The sequence below is a fragment of the Oratosquilla oratoria genome, chromosome 12 (genome assembly GCF_046742065.1).
Source record: "Oratosquilla oratoria isolate Oo_2021 chromosome 12, ASM4674206v1, whole genome shotgun sequence".
Lineage (NCBI taxonomy): Eukaryota > Metazoa > Arthropoda > Malacostraca > Stomatopoda > Squillidae > Oratosquilla > Oratosquilla oratoria.
The window spans coordinates 12,689,120-12,707,484 of NC_134788.1; the positions used below are offsets into that span (position 1 = coordinate 12,689,120).

Below are 18,365 nucleotides of genomic sequence, written 5' to 3' on the forward strand. Positions count from 1 at the left end.
TTTGTGGCGCCTCGACAGACTAGCGTTCAACCAAGAGCACTTCCAATTGGAATGATCAAAGATACCCGTATAGGGGCGATTTGGGAATTATGAAATTAAGCCTGATGACTTAAAGGTATACGCTGCCACCACCTGATCGCCTATATGATCAAATAAGGAAACTGCTCCTTGTTAATCACATCTAATTCCGTCCCCTTTCCTCAGGACGTTCTGGGTTGGTTCTGGGCAGCGAAAGGCCTTCCGTGACACTACAATAGTGATGTCCAAGTTGGGTAAATGAAAGAATAGAAGTGTAGGTTTTCTATGCATTATCAAACTGTGGGAAAAAATTAAGAAAATAAAAGGGTATATTGTGGTTTTCTTCACTAGACAATAAATTGTGGTCCATACAACATGAAAAATATATGGGTATGTTGGTCCTGTCCAACAACTACAATGGCCTAGGCTTAATAACCTGAATATACAGTACGAGGTAGTTTAATGACGCAGTTATGGAGACTATGGGTCGATGCGTAAGTCACGGGCGCATGGGTAAGCGTAGTTCTTCTGGCCACCGTCTAGTCTAAGTGTCTTAAATACACTCTTTCCTTACTTGAGAACGATCACAGTCAGAATTGTACTAAATATTTCCCCCTGATATTTAATGAATATATGCATAACACCTTCGACTACTCCTTCCACGCAACAAGTGTAACGTGTTTGTGTTCACATTCCTCTAACCCCTATTTTCACCCTGTTAACGGGGGTGATTCAGGCGTCAGACTCATCCAAATACTTAATATTAATGTCTATCTAGTATGTCTTCAATATATGTATATCATATAATTTTCACATATCGTCACTTAATCCCATTAATCTTACAGAGCACATTGACATACCTGTTAACGGGGGTAATTCGGGCGTCAGACTAATTTTAGCTGCGCACAAGAGACCGCGACGGGCGTATGTGTTCGCATCCATGCGTAAAACTACCAACCTCCCCTCTCGTACCATTTCGTGGAACTTCATTTCGCTCCTCAACACAACCCATAGCTGTTACAATCTCTCCCTAAACTATTCCTCTTGTGGAATCCTGAACTGAAAGTTGGGAGTTTTTCCTAATCATCTTAAAGCTAATGGTCCTAGTTTATGCCTCCGTCCGAACGCGCCTTAGTGATGTCACGGGTGGGCGGAGTTACGGTGAGCTATTGTTCTAGAATATTCCAATGTCGTCTCTAGGATCAGTTAAGATATTCGTAGCTACCTCCTCCTATTGTATGTTTTCTTCACTATGGTTATGGTAAGGCCCTTTTGGCAACACATCTTGATGGGTAGACACAGAACAAAATAAATTCTTGATCTATTAAGGCCCTATTTTCTACTTTGCTTCTTGGTTGAATAAAAACATCACGACATCCATGCACTTGGACTCTCAGGTCAACCCTAAAAAAGAAAATAAAAATAAATAAATAGAATAAATAAATAAGACGCAATTACGAAAACAATCATCCTTCAAAGTTCCTGGCCTTACACCTTGATGCCAAACCATCAACCTACCAACTGAGCCATAAGAGCTACAGAAGGACTCGAATTTGGAGTTAATCTAAATATTGCAGAATTTAGGTTGACCCCTAACTGTAGTCACTAATCAATTTTCACCGAGTTGCCGAATTCATATCATGGACAATGATGAATTGGCATGAAACCTTGCTGAGCTTGAACTGTTGCAAATACCTGAAGTGAATGGCTAGTAACAGTGGGATATTACAGATCTAGCTTGTTGCCAAGCCTTACCAATTGAGCCATTGGAGCTACAAAAGAACTTGAGCTCGGAGTTAACCTAGCTCCCGAAGAATCTAGGTTGACTGCTATCTGCCGTCATTACCTAATTTTCACAGAGTCTCCGAACTCAGCTCATGGATAATGGTAAGTTGGTATGAAACCTTGATGGGCTTTCGTTGTACACTGTGTCCCCTCGTGTAGTGTTCCCAATGGCAGCTACATAAAAGTATAATGAAATAAAGTAATAATTATTGTAGTTTTCAGTTCACACTGCATTATCATATGCAAGGTAATTTATATGATTGCTTTTAGACAGGTCCCATAAAGAACAATTTAATGTTCTGCTTGAGGTGGCACTGTATGGAGGTCAGTGCTCTATAAAACAGCACTGTCCTGCCTAAAGTAGGACATCTGGCCACCCCAATTTCATCCTCACCTCGAGAGGGCGAAATTGACATCATGGTTCTCGTTTCATTTCACTTGACTAAACAAGTACTGTTGATGAATAACCACCGAACACAGTACAAGTGATCTCAAAACTACATGTGAAATTATGAAATTGGACACTTACATTTCATTGGTCACTGACAGATTCTCAAAATAACATATTTGTTGCAATCCATTGTTATGAAATTATACAATTTATTTCACAAATACAATTTCTTCTCAAATGCCTTGTGTACATTTTTTCCTTCATGCGCTAGTTGTAAAATGTGTGTGCATGCATGCAGGCACATAGCTTAGAAGGAACACTGTTCACAGCACAAATTGAAGGAGAAGGTTGATCTAACATATGGTGAGTGTATGAAGCATTACTGTGCTACATATTGCATCCAAACGGTGAAACTGCATAGGACTTCCTACTGGAGCAATGTGATAAATTCAAAATACTCACCTAAAATTTTGGTATTATTCTGATGATATGACGAAACTAAATAAAATGTACAAAATATAAATCTCCATTTTTTATTTACAGAATATGTAAAAATTTTACTTGGTGAATTACTGAGGTTGCATTCATCATACAAACTTGCAAGAGATGCCAAAGTTCAGTCTGCTATGAAAGTTTCTGAAACAGTCTGTTCCAAGTATGAAAATCAAGAGCAGCCTGACATCATCCAGAAAAAAAGGTCCAGTTTTAATCTTCAACACACTGATTTTTTTCATATACCAAGGACACATAGTACTCCGAATATAATTCCAAGAATCTGAACCAAAGTCATTGCTGAAGGGTATTTAAATCCTGTGTAATGTCCATCTGGTGCTGGCCATTTTTTTCCTAATTTGGTCTGGCACACACTGGAAGGGGCAGGTGATTTAATTTGCTCATTCCTTGCCTACACCACTCCACTAAATTACGATAGGCAAGATACCTGTACAACCTGATTGAAATAAAAGTACCAATTTATGATCATTCATTTTGCTGTAAATTCATTAAAATATGCATTTCTACATACTCTATTATATATATATATACATATATATATATATATATTCATACATATTTTAAGAATAAATATAATTTTGAATAAGATTAGTAGTATTTACTTCAAAACACCACTGTTACCAAAATTTCAGCAATATCATTCAAATTAAAAGGCCTGTACTTATATGTAAGTGATTCAACAATGGACAGTATGGATGTAACTGAAATACTGTAATGCTACATGCACATGTATAGGACTATCTCACTTGTGCAGAGGTCGGTCATTTCCAATCAGCCCATTGTCATTGATTCTATACATTGTCAATGCAAAAGCATATGGATTCAGGTAGACAATGAAAACCCTGGGTGCTGGGTGATGCACTGGAATCAGAGCAACACAAGCTCTCTCTGCCCTTTCACTGTGACACAGTGTCCACAGCTGCACCTGAAATAGTCAAATTCATGAATTTTAGCAAGGCCATGCAATGGGAAATGGGGAGTTCAGGGGGGGGTTAGCTATTTCTGCAAGCTACAGGCTACCTGGAATAAAGTAACAAGCTCAGCAAATGTCAGAAAATTTAATCAAAAGTTCTTCTGCATGCTCATAGGTCTATGGCATGAATGCCATCGGCCTAACCATGCTATCCTCCTTGCATGAACAGATGAACTATCCATGCACTGTGGATATGGTCATCTTGGTGGTTGTGTGGGTGTTTTTCCAAGAAAAGAAAATTAAAACCAGCCCTGCTGGCCATGCTGGGGGCTGGTAGATAGGGCCAGGCCCATCAATGTCTGCTAGGTATTAGGCCTACCATTTCATGCCTTCAAACCTTCAACTGCACGTCTGATGACAAACCAACAAAATCATGTGTCTGGTCTGGTGTGGTGTATGGTTGGTGGTGTAAATTAATGTATGTACAGCATGCATGCAGTAATACATTCCAACAAACTCACCAGTCCTTATTTCCAGCTTGTTCTGGGCATTCATCCTCTGAAGTTTCCTTGCTCTCAACATGTTTTTCATCAGTTGAGTCATTTGGATATCTGAATTGGTTTATACATGTGTCCTTGTACCGTACCCACACTGAAACATAAGGCATTCAAATCCAATAAATCTTCTTCACCCAATGTGAAATCTCCATCGTTTTACTTAATGGCCATGTCCAAGAATGTAAACAATAACCCTAATGTCATCGATTGCCCCAACGGTGGAAAATGTAGCTATGACATTGAAAAGTTCGTCTGCTATCAAGCACTTTTAAGATTATGCTACTCAGATAAAATCAACACTATAAAATGCTAAATATGAGAATGTTAGTGTTCTAACTTCTTCTAAGCTTTTTTCAAACAGGATATAACAAAAAATAAAGAGATCCATACCTTATTTGACCTTTAAATAGATGAGGTGAATACCATCATCAATGACTAGTCGTTCATATGCGTAGACTGGAAACTAATTCAGGTAAATACTCATACTTCATGGGTCTTTACCAGGAGAACTATTAATATTTTTTGTACATAAAGGACAAATCCCTTACATATTGAACTATAAGAATGAATTTTGTTCACTCTTGAATGACCTTACAGGTAAAAAAAAAGGAACGCCACACAGGATTCTGTGTAGGCATCGCTTGCGTAATTGCCTTTCTGCTGGCTTAATCCAAGCCCTTGAAAAACTGTGATCTTTTCATCACAGGCCATATAGGAATGGCTTCTATCCAATGTCCATCCTCATATGCCTTGTGAGAGAAGTCTCATGTGAAAAAAAAAAACAGTCAAAGAGATCACACTGGAAAGGCTTCTCTCCTGTGGGAGTCTTCATATGCTGTGTGGGATATCCCTTTTGTGAAAAAGCAGAGTCACACAGGTTACACTAGAAAACCTCTCCTGTGTGGTTCCTCATATGCTTTATGAGATAATCCTTTCTTGAGAAAGCTGCATTGCAGAGGTCACAATGGAAAGGCTTCTCTCCTGTGTGGGTCCTCATATGGGTTGTGAGACAACCATTTTGTGAAAAAGCAGAATCACACAGGTCACACTGGAAAGGCTTTTCTCCTGTGTGGGTTCTCATATGACTTGTGAGAGAACTCTTTTGCGAAAAAGCAGAATTGCACAGGTCACACTGGAAAGGCTTCTCTCCTGTGTGGGTCCTCATATGCTTTGTGAGATTGCACTTTATTGAGAAAGCAGAATTGCACAGGTCACACTGGAAAGGCTTCTCTCCTGTGTGGGTCCTCATATGCTTTGTGAGAGAACCCTTTTCTGAGAAAAATGAATTGCACAGGTCACACTGGAAAGGCTTTTCTCCTGTGTGGGTCCTTATATGCTTTGTGAGAGAACCCTTTTCTGAGAAAAATGAATTGCACAGGTCACATTGGAAAGTCTTTTCTCCTGTGTGGGTCCTCATATGCTTTGTGAGAGAACCCTTTTGTGAGGAAGCATAATTGCACAGGTCACATTGGAAAGGCTTCTCTCCTGTGTGGGTCCTCATATGCTCTGTGAGAGAAACCTTTTGTGAGGAAGCATAAATGCACAGGTCACATTGGAAAGGCTTCTCTCCTGTGTGGGTCTTCATATGGTTTGTGAGATGACCCTTTTCCGAGAAAGCAGAATTGCACAGATCACACTGGAAAGGCTTCTCTCCTGTGTGGGTCCTCATATGGTTTGTTAGATGACCCTTTTGTGAGAAAGCAGAATCACACAGGTCACACTGGAAAGACTTCTCTCCTGTGTGGGTCCTCATATGCTTTGTGAGATTACCCTTTTCCGAGAAAGCAGAATTGCACAGATCACACTGGAAAGGCTTCACTCCTGTGTGGGTCCTCATATGGTTTGTGAGATTACCCTTTTGTGAGAAAGCAGAATCACACAGGTCACACTGGAAAGCCTTTTCTCCTGTGTGGGTCCTCATATGGTTTGTGAGATGACCCTTTTCTGAGAAAGCAGAATCACACAGGTCACACTGGTAAGGCTTCTCTCCTGTGTGGGTTCTCATATGCTTTTTAAGAGAACCCTTTTGTGAAAAAGCAGAATCACATAGATCACACTGGAAAGGCTTCTGTCCTCTGTGGGTCATCATGTGATGTCTTAAATGAATTATGATATAGCTGGGCCATAGATGTCACACTGGATCCTCTTCATTATGTGACACATGTGGCTTCAATGGATAGCTCTTCCAAAGGAATGGTGATAGTTACCCTCTTCCTGGAAAATATGTAATCATAAGATTGAAATCTAATTCTTTGAAATTGTGTAATATACTCTAATAGGATTGTGAATATTGTGTACACAAACCATTAATATTCAAGTCTCTTTATACCTAAACAGACCCTTTGTACTTACCATAATGTAACATAAAAGAGAAATAATAACAGCTATGGTGCTATTATATATTGTATCCTACTTTTACAGTAGAAATATGCTGAAAACATCCAATAGACATGTATACTCACCTCACCACAACCGGAATGACAAAAATTCTGCTCTGGCTTTTTCATCATGTCATGAGATTTAGAATTGGGGAACATGCCAGATGGCTGCAGCAGTCATATTTTAAAATAATTCCCTAACATTCCATGTTTGGGCACATATGACCAGAATCTAAATATGACAAACTCTAGGAAGTTCATCTCATTTTGATCCAAATAAGTGATGCAAGTCACATCCTTTCAGATACACTGATAAGTGGTGTACCTGTGTTATTATTTCTGAATAATGTAATAAATGAAACTGTAGAGGAAATTTCCATATTTTTCTTGTCACATTAAGTAAGATCCCTGTTTGTCTATATATATATAAAAAAAAAGGTTATACCAACTAAAACAATTTCAACAATCATGATGTAATCATGAAGGAACTGCTATCAAAGGTGCAATCCCAGTAAATTTGGAAATAGCAAGAAGACAATGTATAATGTGAGAATTAGTGCTTTAACATTTTCAACTTACAGGCCATTTAAACACAGAGGCATTATATACATAAACCCAGTCATCTTCCAGGAAGCCTGTGACTCCCTAACGGTTGTGACACTTGTGTGATAATACATATGCCAAAGGTTTTCCCTTTAACAAGGAAGATAGCCAAAAAACAAAGGCATAAATTCCACTCCCACCCATTTCATCCCCACATACTCAACTCCCATCCACCACCCTCCTTCCCTCTTACCTTGGCTCCTCCTGGATGACAGGTCATCTCTGCATCTCGACCACTGCCCCAAGTCAGAAGCAGGATTGCAAAACACAGCACATCCACAATACGTAAACTAAGCCATTCATGCATCGATATTGTGATTGAGTAAGCAGTATTGGTTAAGACGTTTGTAACAGTCTTTCTGATTGGAGAAAGGGTGGAGGAGAAAAATTTATTGGTTCATGAGAGTAAAGTCACACCCTTAGGGGGAGGCACTTTGCTGTAACAGTAAGGATCATTGGACTAAGAAAGTGGTAAAGTCAGTGCAAAGGTGGTGTAGGAAGTTTAATTCACCCCATACAGAAATATTACTTCCTATAGAAAGATATGGTGAAAGACATACTTAAGACAATGATGAAAAGAAAGTTGACAGTGAAAGAAGAAATACAAAATCATACAAGGACACAGTAAACAGAAGTAAACCCATAATCATGGAGGTGGCAGACGCAGGTGAAACACAATGCCCCATTCACCCAACCCATCCATCTCATCCTTGGTCACTCCTTCATGTTCACTCCTTCTACCTCTGCCTTCCACACCTCTTTTACTAATCTTTCTTCACTCATTCTTTCCATGTGTCCAATCCATCCCAATACTTTTTCATCAATCCTATCTCCCAACTCCCTTTCCACACCTATTCTCCTCCTCACCTCCTCGTTTCTCACTGTAGCCTTGTTCACCCTATCATACTTCTTAGGCACCTCATCTCAAACACATTCAAAGTACTATCTTATGTTCCATGTTTCTGCCCCATACAGTGCTGTCAGCACAATCACTCCTCTATACAATCTCCTCATAGCATGCATCCCCAAATGTCTATTTCTCATTACACTTTTTAATCCTCTAAGGCATTTAATTGCTTCTCTCAATCTACATTCTACCTCCACCTCCACTCCTCACTTTCCCGCCACATTCGCACCCAAGTATCTAAAACTACCCACTTCCTCCAGTCTCTCTCCTTTAATACTCACTTCCAGTCTGCTGCCACTTTCTCCCCTTATACATCTCATCACCTTACTTTTACCCACATTTATCTTCAATTTACTTCTTTTGCAATCCTTCCCAAACTCCATCACTAACTTCCTCAATCCATCCTCTGATCCTGCTACAAGTGCAGCGGTGTCAGCAAACAACAACTGGCTTATCTCCCACTTTTCTCCATTGTCTTTAACCATCTCCAATCACCAAACCATTACCCTTGCATTTACCTCTTACACCAGCCCATTCACGTTTAAATTGAACAGCCAAGGCGACATAACACATCCCTGGTGAAGTCCCACCTTTACCTCAAACTACTCACTCTCTCCATTTTTTATTTTAACACAAGCTCTACTACATACATATATACAAAGGCTATTTCCCCCTTACATGGGGGGGTGGCCAAAACAAAGAAGGCATACAACCACTCCCACCCATTCCATCCCTTACATATTCCATTCCCCTCCACCCTCCTCCCTCCCTCTCATCTTAGCACCTCCTGGATGATAGGTCATCCCTGCATCCTGTCCACTGTCCTCGGTCAGAAGCAGTGTTCCAAGACACAGCACATCCACAGCAAGGTCACTCTACTACTATTGTAAAAACTCTTGACTGCTCTTAAAAGCTTTCCTCCTATCCCATATATCTGCAACACCTCCTGCAGTGCTTTCCTGTCTACCCTGTGATAAACCTTTTCCAAATCCATAAAGCCCCTAAAAGCATCCTTACCTTGTCTTAAAACTTTTCACATATCTGTCTTACCACAAAAATCTGATCCACACAACTCCTACCTGCCCTAAACCCACACTGTTCATCACCAATTTCTCCCTCTGTTCCTCTCCTAATCCTCTCAATCAAGACCCTCTTTCACTCCAAGCTTCCCCTGTTACCTCTGTTGTTGTTGTTGTTACTGTTTACTACTCTGACTACTGTTTCCTGCTATGGTTTTGCATTTCTTCATTACTTTTAAATTTCTTTCTATCACTTTTCTTAAGTAGGAATGTCTTTCACAATATCTTTCTGTATAAAGTCATTTTTCTTGATGGGGTGAATCAAACTGTCCCAAATAATGTTATACTTGGCTTGTCAATTTACAGCAAGGGACTCCCTACTGGGATCCTCAATCCACTCACTAAGCCATCTCTGAACCGACCTCACGACTTTATTCATCCAATGATCTTTACTGTTACAAATAAGTGCCTCCCCCAAGGGCGTGACTTTACTCCCATGTACCAATCAATTTTTCTCCTCCTTCACCCTTCTCCAATCAGACTGTTACAACGTCTTAAGCAATACTGCTTACACAAGCAATCTCAATATCGATGCAGGAATGGCTTAGTTAACATATTGTCACATCAGCATTAAAATCTGGTCCTTAGTAGTTGCTTATAAACTTTAGATGAGGAGCAAGATTATACAACTCCTTTGCGGCTTGATGTTTTGAAAACAAGTTCATAAAAACGAAATTCTCGCCGCCTACCCCTCTTTCTACCTTACTTTATACCTCAATCTACCAGCCTCTTACATCCTCCCATAAGCCTTCTCGACTACACTTAACTGATCCCTCTAAAATGCTACACTCACACTTGTAAAGTGGAACTATACAGGCACTCCTCCAGTCCTCTGGCACTCTACCCTCTCTTAAACAAACATTAAATAGCCTCACCAACTAATTCACCATCACTGTACCTCCTTTTTAGACATTCTTCATGACACCCATCCAACCCTGATGCCTTACATGCTCTCAAAGGATTACAAAGGCGGAGCATGCCGACAGGAGACCTTTTGATCCATATCTAGGTCGGATGAAAAAAAAAAAAAAAAAAAAAAAAAAAATCATAATAATAAATTAAAACTATAATAATGTAAAAATAACAAATAAAATACATAAATAAATGCATAGGTATAGTTGAATAACAAACAAAAAGGTAAATAGTAAATGATTATAAATTGACATATAACTAATAATAAATGAAAATCAGACAGACAAATTATAACAAAACAAAAACAAATAATATAACAAATTATAATCATTACAGCATCTTACTTAGGTATTTATCTAAATGATTCTTAAAGCTTCGAACTGAACTACATTGCACTACCTGTGCAGGAAGTTTATTCCATTCATTAACTACACGGTTGGCAAAGTTGTTTCTACCTACTTCCAAATTGAATCTATTTCCGGACAGTTTGAGACCATTGTTTCTTGTCTGATTCTCATTCAATGTGAAAATTTGGTCACTTTTGATGTTGTCAATTCCCTTTAAAATCTTAAAGACCTGTATCAAGTCACCTCTGAGTCTACGCTTTTTTAGGGAAAACAGATTCATGTGCTTAAGTCGATTTTCGTATGATTTATTTTTGATATTTGGAATCAGTTTTGTGGCTCGCCGTTGTACTTTTTCCAGTCTGTCAATGTCTTTAATGAGATTCGGTGACCATACGGAAACAGCATATTCCAAATGTGGACGAACTAACGATTTATATAGCTTGTTAATGAGTGATGGACTTTTGAAATCAAAAGATCGTGCAATCAATCCCAGAATCTTATTTGCTTTCTCAGAGGCTGAAATACACTGCTTGGATGATTTGAGGTCGTTACTGATAATTACGCCGAGATCTTTTTCACTATCCACTTTTGTTAACGAATTTCCAAATAACTTGTAATCGTACTTGCTGTTATTTTTACCTATGTGCATTACCTTGCATTTACTTGTGTTAAATTTCATTAGCCACTTTTCAGACCATTGCTGTAATTGATCTAAATCTTCTTGAATATCTAATTGGTTTGAGTGATCATTTGCCACTCCGCACAGTTTTGTATCATCAGCAAATTTGGAAACAGTAGATTTTAGTCCATTGTCTATATCATTTATATATACTATGAATAGAAGTGGCCCAAGAACGGAACCCTGAGGAACTCCACTTGCAACATTTTTCCATCCAGAAGTTTTTCCATTTAAAACAACTCTCTGTTTTCGACCTTTCAACCAATTACTAGTCCAACCTAATAGGCTACCACTTATTCCATGCAAAGCTAATTTAGTAAGTAGTCTTTCGTGTGGGACGGTATCAAAAGCTTTTGCAAAGTCTAGATATATTAAATCTATATTGTTTCTTTTGTCATAATTCGAGATAACTGTGTTGTAGAATTCGAGTAAGTTAGTCACGCAAGAACGTTTCCATCTGAAACCATGCTGGCTATCATTTATCAAACGGTTACTTTCTAAATGATATTCGATATCATCTCTGATGATAGTTTCCATTATTTTTCCTACGATCGAAGTCAAACTTATAGGCCTATAGTTATTTGGCTTCTTTTTGTCACCTTTTTTGAATATGGGAGTAACGTTAGCTAGCTTCCATTCTCTTGGGACATCTCCGGATATGATGGATTTCTTGAAAATAATTTCTAATGGAACAACAATCTCATTTTTCATTTCCTTTAAGATTCTTGGATGCCAACCGTCAGGCCCTGGTGTTTTATTAACTTAACAACTGCCATCACTTCATCTTTCCTTATTTCTCCTCTATTTTCCTCACTCGTCACTGTCATTTTCTTAGTGCTTCCCACTGCAACTACCTTTCCCTCCCTATCCTCCTTCACATTAAGGAACTCCCTAAAATACTTTGCCCATCTTCCTCTTACTACCATCTCTTCACTTATCATCTCTCCGTCTGTACCTTTTAACTTTTCTTCTCTACTTGATTTGCCTTCTCTTTTTTAATTTCTTTCCAAAACATCTTTTAATTACTTTCAAAACTTTGTCGTACTCTTACCCCATTTCACATCTGCTCTCGTCTTCCGTCCTTTATGTTTACTTCTCTTTTCTTTGTACCTTTCATATGATTCTCTCATCCTATTTTGTAACCAATCTGTAAATGCTTGTTTCTTCTCTTCTACAACCTTCTTTGCTTTCTCATCTCACCACTCACTACATTTCCTTCTATTTCCTCCCGTCTTCTTTGTTCCACACACCATCTTTGCACACTTTGTGACTCCCTCCTAATGCACTGTTTCCTGGTTTTAAGGTCCAGGCTCACTAGAACTCCCAAGTCTCTCTCTCACTCAGTTTTTTCTAAAAGCGTGTTATCTAAGCTGTACCTATTTTCGGGGTTGTGTAGCCCTACATTTAACATGCTACACTTACAGATATTGAAGTTCATTTGCCATTTCACTGACCATGTGAACAATTTGTTATGATCATCCTGCAGAATCTCTGTATCGTCTCCTGACCTAATTAGGCGTCCTATTTTAATGTCGTCCGCAAACATACTAACCTCACTTTCTATCCCATCATCTAATTCGTTTGTGTACATATTGAACAACAAGGGACCCAGAATCAAGCCCTGTGGGACCCCACTAGTAACATTGCCCCACCTAGGTTTTATTTCATTTATGGTGACCCGCTGTTTTCTGCTACTAATCCAAGCTCTAATCCATTCTAACACTTTTCCTCCTATGCCATGGGCTTTGATTTTATTTAGTAATCTCTGGTGTGGCACCTTATCGAACGCTTTGCTAAATTCAAGGTAAATAACATCATAATTATCATTGTTATCTGACGTCTTATATACTTTAGTGTAAAAGGATAGAAGATTAGTCACACATGACTTACCCTTGGAGAAACCATGCTGTGGATCACGAATTAAATCAGGTCTTTCGATGTGTTCTCTGAGTCTATTTCGTATTACTGGTTCAAGCATTTTTCCTGTAACCGATGTCAAACTGATTGGCCTGTAGTTGCACATAGGCGATCTATCTCCCTTCTTAAAAACGGGAACGTTTGTTTGCCTGCAAGCAGTAGGCACAAAACTAGTGTCTACTAATTTATTAAATATTTCAGTTAACTGGTCGCAGATTTCAAATTTACACTCCTCTAGCATTCACGGAAAATTTTCGTCTGGACCTGGGGATTTTGTAGGTTTAAGTCTTTCAATCTGCTTGACTACTTCTACTCTACTAATGCTGATGTTACACTACTTTCTTCATCCCCTCTGAAAATTGGATCGCAGTCAGGTACTTTATCTAATCTCTTATTAGTAAACACCAAGAGAAAATAATTTATAAACTCCCCACTCATTATTTCCTCTGGTTCTATCATGACATTTTTAATTTCATGTAAAATCCTCTTTTCATTCCGATCTCATGTTTCAATCTGTCCGTCACCCATTTGGGAGTTTACTATTTTTCCGTACTGACTTCAGGGGATAAATGTATTTTGTGCATTAATAATTAAATCAGTTAGATTGCTATATATTTAATCCAAATTGATGACCTGTCTGTTGAGCCCTCGCCCCCAAATGACCTGACCCAAGGTATGCATATTACCCTCCGTGACCCAACTTCTGGCCATAATTTGACCCCCGGTCATGCACCGAGATTCGACAATGTCCGAAACGTCCGCATGCCATTTCATATTCAATTTCAAATAAGTTTTCATATTTTCAAAGTTTGCTCTCCTGAAGTCTGGTACTTGGACGTTATTCATACTTTTTATTTCTTCCCAAATAATATTAAATCTTATTTCTTGATGATCGCTAGAGCCTAGACTATCTCCCACATTTACGTTACTCATTAGGTCCTCATTATTAGTTAAAACTAAGTCCAGAAGTATTTTCTCCCCTCGTATGACCAATAATCACTTGTTCTAGGAAATTATCCAGCACCACATCTAGGAATTTCTTTGTTTCCTGATCTCCTATTAAAGTTACCCAGTCAATGTTTCTATAATTAAAATCTCCCATGATTACAACATTTTTGTACTGGGACACTGAATTTCATGAATCAGGGGATCAGTCTGCTCAATGCTGAGGTTAGGAGGTCTATACAAGACGCCAATAATAACTTTCTTATTTTTGCCTTTATTCTCTACCTAAATTGATTCCGTACAGTCCTCTTCCTTAATCGAATTTTTGATAGTATAGTTTATTGTATTTTTAACGAAAAGTGCTACACCTCCCCCACTCCTGCCAACCCTATCCTTGTGAAAAATTTATATCCTTCTATTTCGATTTCTGGAAGGAAATGTTTATCAGCCATGTTGATCCAGGACTCAGTAATAGCTATAATATCGAAATTCTCTATGCATGCTTTACCTCGCAGCAAATCAATTTTGTTAATTATGCCTCTGCTATTTGTATAGTATGCTTTTAGTTTCTCTTCCCTCCACCTGCTTTGGTGATTCTTTTCACAGTCCCTCTCTAAGTTGTTTCTATTGCCTAAACTATATTCCGATACTTCCCCCCCCCTTACTTCCACGTAATCTATCCGAAAAAACCTGTAGGATGCCTACTTCTCGCTCAAGGGATTTAGTAAGGAGCCGAAATCCTCTAGGTGACAAGTGCACCCCATCTCTTGTATAAAGATGATTTCTACCATAAAAGCGGTCCCAGTTATCGACAAATGCCCATCCATTGGCCTTACAATGATTTGGCAGTCTGCAATTCATTGCAATAGCCCTGGAATGCCACATGCCTCCAACTCTACACCTCGGAAGGATTCCACATACAACAGGAACACCTCCCCTATTTCTAATCTTGTCTAGTGCATCCCGGAACCGCGCAAACAATTCCTCACTCCCTAACTTACTTATATCATTGCCCCTGGCACTTCAACAAACTACAGGGTCCTAACCTTCCCCTACTAAACACTCTTCAATCCTTTCTCTAACATCTCCTATCCCTGCGCTGGGGAAACACACCTGTGTCCTATGTTTCCTATCCTTATTGCAGAAAGCCCTGTCTAAGTACCTCACTTGACTGTCTCCTACAACCAAAATCTTACCTAAGGGCAGTGATCCAGCGTCTGCCCTTCCCTTCTTCTCTTGAATTTCATTTGTTTCTTCTTCCTGCAGATTCGCTAGTACTTGAAACGAGTTCTTGCAATCGAATGGGGCTGGTGAGGACTTTTTTCCACTATTCTGCATATAATTTTTTGCCGTTTTCCATCCAAGCTCATAGGTAATTTTGTCTTCCGTATTTTGGGCCTTCGAGCGGAGAACTCGATTCTCCTATTTAAGGCACTTTACAGCATCCTCCAAGGCTTCAATTCTACTAAATAGAGATTGTACCTCATCAGCGCTGAACACGGTAACACAACCACTCGCCATATCACTAATTGAAGCAGCTACCCAGTTGACCTGACCTGAGTGCATAGAGAAATGAAAGGATCAACCCAGACTATTCTATAGATATGTGAACGATAAATTAAAAAACAAACAGGAAATGGTAAAACTACACCAAGGAAATATAGAATACACAGAAGATCTAAAAGTGGCCGGAGTCATGAACAATCACTTCAAGTCGGTTTTCACTAGAGAAAAAATATAGTATTGGGACGAAGGAAATGAAGTGCGTTCTCCCTCCATGAGGGAAATAATAATAATTCAAAAAGAAATAATAGAGTGATTAAAGAACCTTGACGTTAGGAAATCACGTGGTCCAGACGAAATTGCAAACTGGATACTAGAAGAATGCAAAGAAGAAGTAATGGACAAAATATCCGAGGCGTGTTTTTTAAGTATTGTTTTGAAATAAAAATTAAACAAGTAGACTTTTCATAACTATTTTTACATGAAAGCCTGTACTGTAATATACTTTTCAACATAATTTTCACCAATATTAAGGCATAATATCGTACAACCAGCTTTTGAATACCATCCTCGTAGAAATCTGCCGCCGGTACACATTATTTTCTGGGCTGAAACTGTTTGTTTGAACTTGACTTTCCTGGGTGATGACGAATGCCGCCATTCCATGAATTGCTGCTTTGATTCTGGTGTAAAGTAAGCTACCCATTTTTCGTCGCCTGTGACAATTTGGCTTAAAAACTGGTCACCTTCCTGGCTATACCACTGTAGGAAAGTCAAAGTACTGGCTAAGTGTTTGCTTTTGTGAACCTTCATCAGCATTTTGGTACCCAGCGTGAGTATAACTTTCAATAGTTTAAGTGTTCTGTCACAATTTCATACACCACACTTCTTGACACTTCAGGAAACTGATCAGATAATGATGACATCTTAAAGCGTCTGTTTTCTTTTACTTTTTCATCAAACCATCAAACCATCAGTAATGAGTGAAGGTCGTCCACTTCGTTCCTCCTCATGCACATTTCCACTGCCATCTTTAAAAGCTCTCACCCACTTCCTCACCATCCCATCACTCATAATGTTTTCTCCATACACTTCACTAATCTGACGATGAATTTCAACCACTTTCATGCTTTTATCTGTAAGAAAAACTAATCGGTGTGTATTTCACAGTCAGCGGCATTCTTAATCGGAGGAGGTATTTCAAATACTCACAAACAAAGTTAAACACGGTCGGATCATTCTGTAATGGCGGCTGAGGCTAGCCAAGGGATAGCTCTACATAACGCCCATGCTCCAAGTGCCGACCGCAGTGCCACAACGGTGGAATTTCAAAACAGTACTTACTTAAAAAACACACCTCGTACAACATAATAAGTTGCTCACTTAAAGAAGGAAAAATACCAAATGACTGAAAAAATGTCAATAATGTACCAATATATAAAGGAGGAAACAAGGAAGAACCAACTAATTACAGATCAGTCTCCCTTACAAGCACTGTAGCCAAAATTTGTGAAAAAAATGATCAAGAATAGATGGGTAAAACACCTGGAGGAAAACAATAAACCTAAGACAATTTGGATTCAGACAGGAAAGATCATGTGCCACAAACTTGATCTGTTTTTATTCAAGACTAACAGATATAATATAAGAAAGGGATGAATGGGCTGATTGTGCTTTCCTAGACTTACAAAAAGCTTTCGATAAAGTACCACACAAAAATTATATAAAAAAAAGGAAAACATAAGAGGGATACAAGGAACCTATTCAACTGGATGTAAGGTTTCCTGAATGGGGAAAGATGAGAGTAGTACTCAGAGAAAAGTATTCAGGTTGGAAGGAGGTTGCTAGTGGAGTCCCGCAAGGATCTGTATTAGCTCCAATGATGTTCGCTATTTATGTGAATGATATGTATGATGATGTGGAATGTCACATGAGCTTTTTTGCAGACGATGCTAAGTTGTTAAGGAAGGTGAAAACCAAAATGGAGTGCGAATCATTGCAGAGAGACCTGAACAAGGTTTGGAAATGGAGTCAGAAGTGGGAAGTGGAGTTCAACATCAAGAAATGTAACATAATGGATGATATACAATTGGAACTAAGGAGGTAAAGAAAGTGGGATCTGAAAAAAAGACCTGGGAGTAATCATCTCAAACGACATGACCTCCAATAAACAAATAAACAAAATTGTCGGAGAATCCTATAACTTACTAAGATAAATAGAAGTGGTGTATACCTATTTGGATGAATAAATCATTAAAAATATATTAGTGACATTAATAAGGCCTAGACTGGAGTATGCTGCAACATTAAGGTCACCCAGTACCAAAAAGAATACAAGGAAAACTGAAAGAATACAGAGAGCAACCACAAAAATGGCCCCAGCACTTTCAAACTTGTCATATGAAGAGAGACTGGCTAAATGGAAATTACAAACTTTGGAACAAAGAAGAGAGGCAACCTACTGACCATCTACAGAATCATGAAAGGCACGGAAGTCCTTGATAGAGAGGACTTACTAAATTGGGACAAGAGAAACAAAAGAGGATGCAGAAAGAAACTCAAAATGGATAGTTATAGAAGATATCTGAAGAATAACAGTTTTCCACACAGTGGTGGACACTTAGAACAAACTGAACAAAACAATAGTGTGTGCAAATACCCCCATGAATTTAAGAGCAAACTAGACACTGCGAGATACAAAAGTGGGGCACCATGAGCATAGCCCCTTCCCATAGGATACAATTAGGTAAATTCAACTAGGTAATACACACACACACACACACACACACACACACACGATCGGAAGAGAGACGGCGACGACTGGACTCCGAAAAAAAAAAACAATCTTCGTGGATTCAACGAGGGAATACCTGTGTTGTATTAGTAGAGAACAGGAAAGCTCGTAGTGTAAAGGGAAG

General features: G+C 38.9%; 1 protein-coding gene across 3 annotated transcripts in view; it reads right to left on the reverse strand.

The window, feature by feature from the left end:
• Positions 1-584: 584 nt before the first annotated feature.
• Positions 585-18,365, reverse strand: part of LOC143030980 (uncharacterized) — a 63,602-nt gene continuing 45,821 nt past the window's right edge. For 2 of the 3 annotated variants that reach the window (XM_076194287.1, XM_076194288.1), the window contains exons 2-5: positions 4,568-6,391; positions 4,142-4,271; positions 3,454-3,632; positions 2,355-3,143 (exon numbers count right to left, since the gene is read on the reverse strand). In XM_076194287.1, the coding sequence (XP_076050402.1) occupies positions 5,061-6,266 (1,206 nt within the window). In that variant the 5' untranslated portion in view covers positions 6,267-6,391 and the 3' untranslated portion in view covers positions 2,355-3,143; positions 3,454-3,632; positions 4,142-4,271; positions 4,568-5,060. Of the gene's footprint in view, positions 1,423-2,354; positions 3,144-3,453; positions 3,633-4,141; positions 4,272-4,567; positions 6,392-18,365 lie in introns of those variants that run through there. The other variant, XM_076194289.1, reaches the window with a different exon arrangement.